Here is a 13,928-nt window from a genome sequence, read left to right as displayed (position 1 = left end):
CTAAGTAGAAGACAAGGGCTATATGTCACAGTGCCTTTGGGTGAAAAAAGAGATGGATGTAGAGTGGACAAATGGGCATGTTATGAGAATTGTGCTGAATATTTTAAGGAAGGTAAGATTTCAGTAAATATATACACCTCACTACTTACTACATAGCAAGAAAAAAGGGGATGCAGGATTAATTCTTTCTGCACTCCATCACATAAGCTAAGATTTTCAGTCATGCTATCTTAAAAAAAACTATTACAGAAGATGAATAAATTATCTTAAAACAAACACATTCTTTTTAAATCAGCATAGAAACATCTTGGAATATTCAATGTTCCATTTAAGAGCTTTAATTTGGTTATTTTTTAATTGTAGCTACTGAAAAATGTTACAAACCTCTTTTGGAGAGAGGATGGAAATATAATCTTCATATATAAGTCTTGCTTTTTCTTCAATGACACTCTTATTGGATTCCTGCTTTAGGTCTTCACAGGCCATCCAGAAAAGCATGTTCTCTTCACTGAATTCTGTGCGAAGGAACTCCCTGAAAGCATTTCTCCCTGCTGGTGTTCTCATCAATTTGTCAAAGGACTGGGACCAAGTGTTCACTTCTTCCAGAGTAGGAGTGGAGCTTTAAGAGAAGGGAAAGCATGAGAGCAGGAATTACCAAGCTAGCCATGTGAAAAGACAATTCAGTGATTCATGGAAATGGGGAGATTACATGAACTCGGTGCAGATTGGAGGTCTTCCCATGTAACAAGGAAAACATGTCACACATCCTTCCCCAAATGGGGAAGGGCTAAAAGCTTCATCACTTGGCAAGAAGTAGAGATAATCTGTTTATGAAGAAGTTTGATATGTCCTGTTGCAAGTTTGTTGTTGTGTGCATTCAGTTTGTTTCTGACTTATAACGACTCAAAAGCAAACTTTTCACGGGATTATCTTGGCAAGTTTCTTCAGAGGAGATTTGCTATTGCCATCTGAAGCTGATACTGTGTGACTTGCCCAAGGTCACCCAGTGAGTTTCATGACCAAGTGAGGATTTGAACCCTGTTCTCCATAGTCATAATCCAATGCTCAAACTACTATACCACACTGGCTACACTGAGAAATGTGTACATCATCTACCCCTTGCAGTTTCTCTGCAAAGATCTCATGTTCAGATAATGTCACTTGTTTTGATTTCACCTCCACACTTTCTCCCAACTAATGGCCCTTAGGCAAAAAATGATTCAGGATGTGGAAGATATAGCTAATATGGCATGTCTGACCTGCTGAAGGTGCAGCATACCCCAAGCGCTACACCAGGAGTGAGAAAGTGTGGGCTGCATGTGATCCTCAGCCCTTTTTCTGTGGCCTCCTAACCCAATCCAACCCCCAATTATTTTTTAGAATTTCTTTAGAATTAAGACGATCACAAACTTCCATCTTTATTGCTACCTTTTCTCTTACTCCTCACTAAAATCTTAGACTTCTGGTTGTGTATATGTGTATGAGGAAGAGAGAGAGGGGGAAAGACAAATTAGCAATCACTTTCAGTTACAGAAGACTTCCCCCTACCCTCCCATAAAATGGCTTAAAATGAATAAAAAAGTTCCCCCCCCCCCACCAGATGGTGTCAGTTATTGCAATGAATTCACACATTGTCTAAAGACATTGTAAGGCAAAAGCAGCCTAGTTTCTCGTACAACAAATAAGCAAAATAGCAGTTGCTGATTTAGAGAACTGCCTTTAATTTTTATTTATTTATTTATTTATTTATTTAGAAAGCTAGGAATCTGGACATTTCTCTCCCACCTCTCATTCAACAACCATAAATCCTATTGGTACTTCCTACCTTTCTTCACAATTTGCAATAGTTTCTGATCTGAGTTCATGTGATGCTGCTCTTGCTCTTTCTTCTTGATTCCGAACAGTAAGACTGCAAAGTAAAAAAAACGGTTTGGTTAAGCTGAAATAACAATTTTCTGAAGCTTTGGAAAGGGAAGGACATCCCATTAAACAGGGTGGCAGAGCAGAGAAAGCCCTTTCCCATGTGTCCATGCAATGTAGATTCCTACCAAATTTCTCCTGCTCTTAATACTCCTGCACCACATGCTTTTCTTCTGAACATATTGTTTTATTTATTAAAATAATGCTATCCTCCCTTCTGTCATAAAATCTCAGGGAAGCATAGAATCATAGAATACACTTAAACCATTTAACCATTTCAGATAAAACCATACCATATTTAAATAGCATCAAAATATATTTGCACAACTAAAACACTCCTGAAATAAGTGCATTCTAATTGTATTATAGTTTTTTTTTCCCTTTGCATTTCCTCTCAAAAACCTGGGACTGAAGCAGATTCAAAATCTTATTGCATCGTCTCTCATTGGTTTGTATGTACTTCAAAGGGAAATCTAGTTTGATGGTGACAACAATCTTAGTATGTTTAATCTTTTCCTCCAGTGTCATTTTATAAATATAACTAAAATCCATTCTTTCTCTCCAACATTCCCAACTAACCACACTGGAACAAAGTACTATAACTATGCAAGCATCTGTAGTGTATCTAGACCTTGGCAAAGTGACTTTTCTGAACTACAGTATCCTTGGCCATACTGGGTGGGGAATTCTAGGAGTCTGAAAAAGTATATTTGCAAAGCCCTGTATAGCCCTTCATACACACACTGAATCATAGAATCATAGAATCATAGAATCGTAGAGTTGGAAGAGACCACTAGGGCCATCCAGTCCAACCCCCTGCCATGCAGGAAATCCAAATCAAAGCATCCCTGACAGATGGCCATCCAGCCTCTGTTTAAAGACCTCCAAGGAAGGAGACTCTATCACCTTCCGAGGAAGTGCATTCCACTGTCGAACAGCCCTTACTGTCAGGAAGTTCCTCCTAATGTTCAGGTGGAATCTCTTTTCCTGTAGCTTGCATCCATTGTTCTGGGTCCTGTTCTCTGGAGCAGCAGAAAACAAGCTTGCTCCCTCCTCAATATGACATCCCTTCAAATATTTAAACAGGGCTATCATATCACCTCTTAACCTTCTTTTCTCCAGGCTAAACATCCCCAGCTCCCTAAGTCGTTCCTCATAGGGCATGGTTTCCAGACCCTTCACCATTTTTGTCGCCCTCCTTTGGACACGCTCCAGTTTCTCAATGTCCTTTCTGAATTGTGGCGCCCAGAACTGGACACAATATTCTAGGTGGGGCCTGACCAAAGCAGAATACAGTGGCACTATTACTTCTCTTGATCTAGACACTATACTTCTATTGATGCAGCCTAAAATAGCATTGGCCTTTTTAGCTGCCGCATCACACTGTTCACTCATGTTGAACTTGTGGTCTACTTGGACTCCTAGATCCCTTTCACACGTAGTTTCATTCAGCCAGGTGTCACCCATCCTATATCTGTGCATTTTATTTTTCCGCCCTAAGTGCAATACCTTACATTTCTCTGTGTTGAATTTCATTTTGTTAGCTTTGGCCCAGCTTTCTAGTCTATTCAGGTCATTTTGAATCTTGATCCTGTCCTCTGGGGTATTAGCTATTCCCCCTAATTTGGTGTCATCTGCAAATTTGATAAGTATGCTCCCAATTCTGTCACCCAGGTCATTGATAAAGATGTTGAATAGCACTGGGCCCAGGACAGAGCCCTGTGGGACCCCACTGGTCACTTCTCTCCAGGATGAAAAGGAGCCATTGTTGAGCACCCTTTGGGTTCGGCCGGTCAACCAATTACAGATCCATTTAACAGTTCCTTTGTCTAGCCCACATTTTACAAGCTTGTTTGCAAGAATGTCATGGGAAACCTTGTCAAAGGTCTTACTGAAACAAGATATACTATATCCACAGCATTCCCTTCATCTACCAAGCTGGTAATTTTATCAAAGAAAGAGATTAGATTTGTCTGGCATGACTTGTTTCTCTGAAACCCATGTTGACTTTTTGTGATTATGGCATTGCCTTCTAGATGTTCACAGACTCTCTGTTTAATGATCTGCTCCAGAATCTTTCCTAGAACTGATGTCAGACTAACTGGACGATAATTGTTGGGATCCTCTTTTTTCCCCTTTTTGAAGATGGGGACAACGTTTGCCATCTTTGCCAGTCTGCTGGGATCTCTCCTGTTCTCCAGGAGTTTTCAAATATGATTGCCAATGGCTCCGATATTACTTTTGCCAGTTCTTTTAATACCCTTGGATGGAGTTCATCTGGTCCCGGAGACTTAAATTCATTTAGATTAACAAGGTGTTCCTCTACTATCTCTTTACTTATTCAGTGCTGAAATTCCCCTATTCTGTCTTCTGCTCCATTATCCTCAGGTTGAGCACCCTTTGCCTTTTCTGAGAAGACTGAGGCAAAGAAGGTGTTGAGTAATTCTGCCTTTTCTCTATCTCCTGTTAGCATTTTGCCATCCTCTCCATGCAGTGGCCCTACCGTTTCCTTCTTCTTCCTCTTGCTGCGGACATATCCAAAAAAGCCCTTTTTATTGTTCTTAACCTCTCTAGCAAGCCTGAGTTCATTCTGCGCTTTAGCTTTTCTGACTTTACCCCTACACATGCCTGCTATTTCTTTGAATTCCTTTTTCGTGATTTCCCCCTTTTTCCATTTCTTATACATGTTCCGTTTCAAACTTAGCTCGGTTGAAAGTTCCTTAGTCATCCATCCTGGTTTCTTGAGACACCTCCCGTTTTTCTTTCTCACTGGAACTGTTTGAAATTGTGCCTTCAGTATCTCCCTTTTGAGAAAGTCCCATCCGTCCTGAACTCCTTTATTTTTTAGTATTTCTGACCATGGAATCGCCCTCAATACTTCTCTAAGTTTACTGAAATCCGCTCTCCTAAAGTCTAGGATGTGTGTTTGACTCTGCCTGGCTTCTCCTTTCCACTGTATTACAAACTCCAGGAGAACATGGTCACTTCCACCTAATGATCCCACCACTTGCACCCCATTAACCAAGTCATCCTTGTTGGTTAGGATCAGATCTAAAATAGCTGACCCCCTTGTTGCCTCTTCCACCTTTTGGACCATGAAATTGTCTTCCAGGCAAGTGAGGAATTTGCTAGACCTTGAGGATTTTGCTGAGTTTGACTTCCAGCAAATATCAGGATAGTTGAAATCGCCCATCACTACTACATCTCTCTTTTCTGACTGTGTGGTCATCTGTTCTAGAAAGATATCATCCAATTCCTCAGTCTGACTTGGGGGTCTGTAGTAGACTCCCACCGTAACACCCTTGTTGTTTCCCTCCCCTTTGATTCTTATCCAGATGCTCTCCACCTGGCTTCCATGATTGATGTCCAGGATCTTTTCACTGGTATAAATATCTCTGACATATAGTGCTATTCCTCCTCCTTTCCTGTTTGGCCTATTTCTCTTAATAAGGTTATACCCCTCTATTTCCACATTCCAATCATGAGACTCATCCCACCAGGTTTCAGTGATGCCTATTATATCATATTTGCTTTGTTGTACTAGGAGTTCAAGTTCATCTTGCTTATTTTCCATGCTCTGTGCATTAGTGTAGAGACATCGCAGACCATGGTTCCCTTTTACTTGCTGCCTGTGCAAGTTTTTTTGCCTCCCACTGTTGGGTCCTTGCACTGTTTGCCTTGTTTCCTCTATGTCAGTTTGACTATTTTCGCCATCCCTTTCACCTTCCTTAATATTGTCTCCCTTCCCCTCGGAACTCAGTTTAAAGCTCTCCTGATCAAGTTCTTGAGACTGTTGGCAAAAACATTTCTTCCAACTGGCGTGAGATGCAACCCATCTGTTGCAAGAAGTCCCTCCTCATGGAACCGCAGCCCATGATCGAAGAATCCAAATCCTTCTCGGCGGCACCATCTGCGAAGCCAGTTGTTCACATCTGAGACTATTAGAAGCTTAGAAGATCTAGTGGCTGAGATGAGTGATATGATGTGTCCAGCCTTCCAGATTTTGATGACTTGCTAGCTATGGATCCTGGGAGATGCAGACCTACAGTACTTTGAGGGCCACCCCATTCCACTCCTGGTTTAGATAAAGGAGCACAATATTGCTGTTTCAGTCACAATGAAATCTGCACCTAATAAGAAATGAAGGTACAAATTTCCATTGTAGTTCTCTTATGCTATGTCCTGAGACTGGGATCTTTGCCTCACATGGCTAGGTCTCAAGCCAACAGCTTGCCCACAGCTGTCCAGCGATCTTCATTGAAAATTTGCTTCTTTGAACTATAGCTGACAGAGTCCCCCATGTGCATGGTCCACAAAACTAACTTTACCAAGCTCTGAGATGAACAGCTATAGACTTGGGGTTTCTGTGTCTAAGAGGTCCATCTGCTGCTCCACATTTAGACAGCCGTGCCAAATCCATTTGTGACACCCTGGGGAAATGAGTACTGGCATGTGAATATTATAGTGTGAAAAACTATCTAATGAAATTGTGAAGTCCTTCAGCACAAAATTAGAGACATGAAAATCTCCTCAGCCTGGTTTTGCTGAGTTTCTTAGAATCCTAGCTACAGTTTCCTCCCATCCTTGTCCTATACTCATTTGCTAGATTTTATGTTTTCATGCTGCACTGAAAGTCATGTACATTTTAGTAGCATTTTTCCTAATTTGTGCATTTAATGGTTGTTTACCTAATTTAGTCAACAGAGAAAGGTTAATAGTCAGAGAGAAAGGCTGATAATCCAGGCTTGCTGGCAAGTTTCACTCTGGGATAGGGATGGAAAAGGGAGGGAGTACTACCAGTGGCAATGAATTATGTTGAACTGTGAGAAATTCCATGAAGAGTCTTACTAGGAGAGCTTATTCCTTCTCTGCTTTCAAATTTTGTATTTGTCATGCTTCACAGGATGACAGCTGTGCTCTTTTTAATGTCAAAACCACTTAAGAGAGGCCATTCATCATAATTGCACAGCTAAAACTCTAATTGATCCTAAACGAGTGATGAAAGAATGGAGCATAAGTTATGGCTTCAGCCAACAAAAGCCCATCTGGTGGCTGTTCATTCCCCTTTGCTTTTTTCCCCAAAGGGCTTTAGATTTTAGAAATTCCATAACTTGGAGTGCTATTTCTGTTCCTCTTCAACATCTCCTCCCACACCCCTAATTCATTCGGGTTATTTCTGGAAATGTTTTTTTTTTTTTTTTTTTTGGTAAACTAGGATTATAAATAGAGCATTAAACTGCAGTTTGTTTCACATTTCCCTTCGCTAGAACAAAGTTATTTTGAAGAAATTAATTATTTTAAATGTAAAATGATGTTACTCTAGTTTCATTGTAGTCCCAGGCTGCTTTTGAATGTATGTTAAAGCACTAGAGAATCTAATCTTTCTGACTGAACTATTTTTCTTAACATGTAGTACCTTACACATCTTTTTAAAAAGAGAGTATGGCGGGTTACAGACCGCCGCCGCCGCTTGCTCCGTGCGGGAGCTGCAGCAGCCACACCGCGCGGCTCCTGCACGGACCGAAAAAGAAGCTCCAAAATGGAGCTTCTTTAAGCGGTGCCTCTATGACGTCGCGAGGCACCAGGGGCGCACATGCGATGTCATAGACGCCCGACACGTGCAGACGCACAGCGTCCGATACGTAAATATGGTGGCGGCCGTGTGGAACGGCCGCCGCCATATTGTACGTACAGAATACATACTAGGGTTAGGGGGGTGCGGAAGCACTGCCTCTTCCTAACCCTAGTACGTATTCATTACGTACTAAATGGCGGTGTGTAACCCGCCAAAGTGTTAAAGAGAAAATGTGATAAAATTGCTGTGATCTTTACATCCAGTCTAAATACAGCAAAGAGGTCCCTATTATGCAAAAATCCATGATATTTTTCTTTCCCTAATGGAGTTTTGCATAATAGGGACCTCTTTTTTGCTGTATTTAGACGAGATCATCCAGTATATAAAGACTGGATGGTTCCCTTCCCCTAAGGAGGCAGCATGGCATAGTGGTTTGAGTGCTGGACTACAGCTCTGGAGAGTAGGGTTTGATACCTAGCTTGGCCATGAAACCCACTGGGTGGCCTTAGGGCAAGTCACATGCTCTCAGCCTCAAGGGAAAGCAATGGCCAACCTGCTATGAACAAAACTTGCCAAGAGAACCTAATGATAGGTTCATCTTAGTATCACCATAAGTCAGAAACAACTTGAAGGCACACAACAACAACATTTCTCTCCATTATAAGATGAGGAGTAAACATGAAATATTTGAAAGGATGCCATACTGACAGTGAAGCAAACTCATTTTCTGCTGCTCCAGAGACTAGGACACAAATTAATGGATTCAAACTCCAGGAAAAGAGATTCTACCTAAACATTAGGACAATCAGAGCTGTTCAATAGGGGAACATGTTGCCTCAGAATGTGGTGGAGTCTCTTTCTTTGGAGGTTTTTAAACAGAGGCTGGATGGCCATCTGTCAGGGGTACTTTGATTGGATGGCCCTTGGTCTCTTCCAACTCTATGAGTCTATAAATACATTATTAGCAAATATAAGCAGTAACAATACTGGAAGACTGTTAGAATCTGAAAGATGATTGTCAGCTTGACAGTAAGAGTAAAATCTATTTTCTCAGTAAGTTCTTGAAGTCCACAACAGATTATGGATGATACAGACTCTAACAGTATCCATCCAATCTGGGTCTGGCATTTCTACACTGAAATCTGATTTCAATGCTTGAGAGAAAGTCCCCCACTCCTGCCTCGCCTCGCCTCGCCTCGCCTCAGTGCTTTTTTCTACATGCTTAAAAAAATATTATTGTCTAAGGCACAGCAGGAATTTTCCAGACCACTGGGCAAATGAAGTATTCCTTGGAGCTGAAACACACCTGATGCTGCAGAAATTGGCTCAGGGCAACATCCATCTCTACCCCCTCATCCTTGGATGCACAGCTGGCTTTTAGGAATTCCTACATAGAGGCATTATTGCAATCACCAAGCCACTTACATTCTTTCAAAATATGCCTTTAGGTTTTAAATGGAGTGACTATGCTAAAGTCTCCTTACTGTGGCTGGGAGCATAATACTTCAGATTGCAGATATTGTGTTGCTCTGATTGATTGCAGTAGCTCTTGGGCAGACACAGTGTTCAGTGGATTATACAGCTCAACCATGCTCAGGAAGCGCATTATGTTCCATTATAAATCCTGTCTTAGTAAGTCCCAAATATGTCAGCATCTGCATCTTAAATTTCCCTTCTTAAACAGATGCTGCTCAGAAGCTTCCCTTTTGAAGATGATGTCATAGCAGTAATTGGATTGTACATGCATAAACACTGTTGTCAGCTCATGCCGCTTCTCTGCCTTGTGTAGGTGGAGGCAGTGATTTGACATATCCAGCATGCTTGCTTCCTTGGTCTTTCTTTCTTTCCTTCCTTCCTTCCTTCCTTCCTTCCTTCCTTCCTTCCTTCATGTCTTGATTGATGTTATGGTGGCCTTCAAGTTGTTTCTGACTTAAGACCACTCTAAGACAAATCTATCATGGGGTGTTATTGGCAAGACCTCTTCAGAGAAGGTTTGCCCTTGCCTTGTTCTGAGGCTGAGAGTGTGACTTCCGTGGCCAAGTGAGGATTTGAACCCTGGTCTCTGGACTCATAGTCCAGCATCCAAACAACTATGCCACTCTCGTTCTCCTTCCTTGATGTATTAGTCCAACATAAACAAAACACTACCTATGTCATTATAAAATGCTTCTCTGCTTAAAGTGTGTGTGTGAACCTTTGGCTCTCTAGACAGCCTACACAATCTGAAAGCCACGTGTTCTTCTTCCCATTAGGGTTATCATTCACATTACAAAGACCTCCATCTACTGCACAAAAGCTAATAGTCCATCTGGTCCTTCTATCTGAGATCTATGGAAAAGGCTAGGGATTGAGCTTGGACTTGATACTTGCATAGCATCTGCTCTACCACTGAGTAGTGCTTCCTGCCCAGCCTGATGAGAATAGAATGTATTTCTATAAGCAATTAGCCTGTTGGAGTAGCTGAGAAATATGAAATACTTAGGAATGGTTTCACTACTGTTTTGCATTTTCATTCAGTTCCACAGGATCTAAATTATTATATTTTGTGTTTTCACCTAAGCTAGGCAACAATCATATCTGTCCCTCCCTCTCCTTTGTAACATTCATCTGATTACCCAAGGGGTGTATATTTATGTTCCCATGGTGACTAGTTGTCATCCTTCCCTCTCTCACCCCTGGGAGGTTTGAATGTGGTTGAAAGGCATACCAGGAGCAGCTGCAACAACAGCACCAACAGAAGCAGCAGGCATTGGAACCTCGATTCCCTACCCCAGGCTGTGCTTGTACGGAGCTTGGTGTCTCCTGGGACACAGATGTCTGCCTTTTGCGCATCTCCATCTGCTCTGATCCCATGGGCTGCAAGAGGAAAAATTAGGAAGGAGGTTAAATGTTGTGGGAAAGTCATCAGGTTCCTGTATGGTGCCATGCTTCATTCACAGCATTAGCACCCAGTAGCTTCTCTAATTATTGTTAATTGGGGGCTTGGCCTGCTGAGCAATCACAATCTGGTTACAAGCAATTCATGTTCTTAATTGGATAAGGAATCCTATGCATTCATGCCTTTGTGCACCCACTATGACTATTCAGCACTGGTTCTATTAAACATGCAATGTGTTTCACTGCTTCAAAAATGTTCCGCACCAGAGCGTTTGAGAGGCATGGGGAGATAGGAAAAGATACCCACTTAAGAAGGCCTGACATGTTTCTACTTCCCTTCTCTATGCAAACAGCTGAATGAGGAAATAAAGGTTGGAGTAAGACCTTGTCCTGTGGGTCAGAAGACACTTTGAAGAACTTCAGAAAGAGAAGTACTGTAACCATATGTTTTCCCCTTTCCATAAGAAGCTGTCAAGTTGTACTAGATTAGACTATTTCTCAGTTTGACCCAATATTGTCAGAGTTGACTAGTGATGGCTTTCCAGGGCAAGGATAACCTTTTTTTTTCATGTCAAGGATTACATTCTGTAACAGAAACTGAACATAAGAAATACATCTACCAGGAGGTGCTTAGGGCCAGAAAAAAAGTGGACAAGTGCACTTTTCTATCTTTCTTCCCTTCTCTCCCATCTCTTTCTTTTGTTACCAGCCAGGATTGATGATTTTTTGCCAGGGGTATGAAGTTGAAAATATCTTCCCCCACTTGCTTAAATTACCTCATCTGTTTTTGTTTCATTTCATTGCACAACCCAAGTCCATCACACTCCTTGACTGCCTGTGGTCTCCCCTGTCCACAACTATATGAAATTTACCCAAGCCCTGCCCCAGGGTCTTGGGCAGAGATTTCCTTTCATCACAGACTAATGGATCTTTTAAAACAGTGGTGAGGAAAGTGCAGCCTATGGGCCACATGGGACTCTTGAGGACCTGTTCATAGCCTTCAAAGAAATTGCCAAAAACACACAAAACACCCAAACAGCCACAAAAATGTGATGGTTCCCAATCCTTTAAGGCTCCGCATGCACTTCTTGCCATCACTGCCCTCCCAAACCCTGCCAAACGTGTGTATGTGTGTATTTGGGCTGATTATCAGTACAGAAATGATATAATGTCATGTCATGGCCCCACCAATAGTGACCACAAAGCCGATGGTGGTGAACTATTTACATGAAATTCTGTTTAAACAAAAGATTACAGAAGAAGAGGAGGAGAAAGAACTAGAACCAGAACAGAAGAGGAAGAAGAAGAAGACAACAACAACAACAGGTACATTCTGCATGGAAAGTAAATGTTCTTCTCTAGATTCTATCTCCTTCCCATGCAAATGTTAAATTAAAACTTTATGAAGTGACGGCTGCTGCTACCTGAAACAACATGAGAACTGATATTTTATTCTTTGCAGTCTGCAATCATTCTCTGCAAGGTATCTGGTTGCAATTGAAATAAATATATCTTTTTTAGTATGTACTGGTGCAAAGTTTACTTTGTTCACAGCTGTGCAATTTCATGCTGCATCAAACATTATGGAAGTAGGGGCTGAGGTAGTTATATGCAAAAGACAGAAGGAAGGAAGTAGACAACATGTGCTTCGAAGAGCCCTTAGGGTTCTGTGTGCACTTCCCTGGTGCTCCACAGCTGCTCTAGGAAAATGAAAATAATAAAAATTGAATAAAATTAAGGAATAAGAATATATTCTTATATATACTCCTAAACACAATTAACTTGTAAGACATGGGGTAGGCCTTTTAGGGAATCCACCATAGAAATAAGGGCTCCGTGTGTCAAAAAGGTTGGGAAATCCTGGGTTAGGGAGACAGACCCCAAACAGTATGTGCTGAAAGTGGTGGAAATAGCTGATGTCATTGGAATGTGAAAGGTTGAGGTCACATATACTGGATGCCTATCTGCCAATTCCAACTCTATGTGGTTTGTTCTTATCTTTTCGGCACCTTTATATCAATACTGCCCAACAGAAAATGAATCCTAGAGTTTGTAGTGTGGGGAGGCACTAGATCCCTCTAGCTGAACATTCTAAATACTGTACCATTCTCTGAACTGCACTTCTAGGATTCCATAAGAACTGTAACAGTTAAAGGGGAATCATAGCACTATTACTATCAAAGGGCCCCTGGGTTGAAATTACCAGTCAGAAATCCTGCTCCTCAATTATCTTGAAACTGCCTATCAGTAACCTTCACAAGGTTGTTGTAATAAAAAGATTTCAGAAAACAATCCCATGAATTGTACAAAGTGCTGTAAATTTGATAGGCGGTCCCCAGACCCTTTCATAAAAACATTTTTTATAAACAACTAAGTGAATGCTAGTTTTGAGAATAATCTAAAATGGGCTGGTGGGATTAAAGAGGAAAGAATATCCATGGGCTATCAAATGAAGCCCTGAATTCCTCTATTGGCTCCCTTCCCTTTTCCTGACACCCTCTTTGTTTAGAGAGAAATCTGTGAATGGTGCATATATTGCTTGCTGAGACTGAAAAGCCCTCTGTGTATGTGCAAGACTGACAAGATGATTGGCCCAGTCTTTATTTTCAAGGGTACTTTGACTCTCCCAGCAAATGAGAGCTGTAATAAAGCAGACAGCATATTGTTGGAGGCTGCTTCATTCCTGCTTATTTTTGTTCCTAAATTAAGCAGAAACTGGTCCTGCATGCAGATTCAGAGAACACAGGTTTCAGGAGGAAAGTGCCAGGAAGGCCCTATTTCTGTATGTGTTGGCTGTGTTATGTAGCTCTTTCTGTGCTAGATAAATACAATCAGCATACCTTTCTTGCGTCTATTGATATTGTTAACTTTTTTTTTGTTCTTCTCATTTGTGTCAAAACTCTTGGTGCCTTTAACAGAATAGTGGAGAGAAGAAATTCAGCAGCAGCAAAATGGCAAACTAAAGCATATACACCCAAGCAAAGTTTTACTCACTGGAGATGTAACATTTGTGGTAAATCTAATTTCAAATGAATGTGTCAGCCTGCATGTTCATAAAAGCTGGAACAATTATTCCTGAGCCAATCTTTTTGCTGCTGTTACTGGTCATACCACCAGTGTTATCTATTAATACTCTATGCATACTACCAACAATAGTATCCTTAGAACACATCTTGGAAATGTTACTTTTTAAGCTACTTTCTTTAGTGGCCATGTTGACTGGGGGATTTTGGGAACTATTGTCCAAAGAAGTATTTTCTCCAAGCTCAGCCTTTTCATATCTGTACACATTCTTCCTTGACTTTCTAATCTCATATTGCACCATGATTTAACTTCTGTCATATGCATATAGTAAACACCAGAAGAAATTTAAATACTGTATAGAAAGAGCCTTATGAAAGAGGACAGATAAACAAGTGGCAATTAGGAGAACCCAAAGGAAGTTTAAGAAAGGCAGAGTGAAAGAGTTTTGGTTTCGGTGTATGGTTCAGATAGGTAATCTTGTCAATGTCTTCATAAGCATGGTTCCATTTTAAATCATTAAGATATTTAGACC

The 13,928-nt window shown here is 41.1% G+C and overlaps 1 protein-coding gene across 3 annotated transcripts in view; it reads right to left on the bottom strand.

Moving 5' to 3' along the window:
- Positions 1-13,928, bottom strand: part of RGS20 (regulator of G protein signaling 20) — a 50,719-nt gene that overhangs the window by 2,306 nt on the left and 34,485 nt on the right. For 2 of the 3 annotated variants that reach the window (XM_089517311.1, XM_089517312.1), the window contains exons 2-4: positions 10,203-10,351; positions 1,826-1,909; positions 385-619 (exon numbers count right to left, since the gene is read on the bottom strand). In XM_089517311.1, the coding sequence (XP_089373437.1) occupies positions 385-619; positions 1,826-1,909; positions 10,203-10,351 (468 nt within the window). The remainder of the gene's footprint in view (positions 1-384; positions 620-1,825; positions 1,910-10,202; positions 10,352-13,928) is intronic. The other variant, XM_089517313.1, reaches the window with a different exon arrangement.

Source organism: Sceloporus occidentalis, unplaced genomic scaffold (assembly GCF_023333645.1).
Source record: "Sceloporus occidentalis isolate IW3139 unplaced genomic scaffold, rSceOcc1.0.p SCAF_3, whole genome shotgun sequence".
NCBI classification, from domain to species: Eukaryota; Metazoa; Chordata; class Lepidosauria; order Squamata; family Phrynosomatidae; genus Sceloporus; species Sceloporus occidentalis.
Note: the sequence above shows the minus strand (reverse complement) of the source record. Positions and strands in the feature narration are given on the sequence as shown.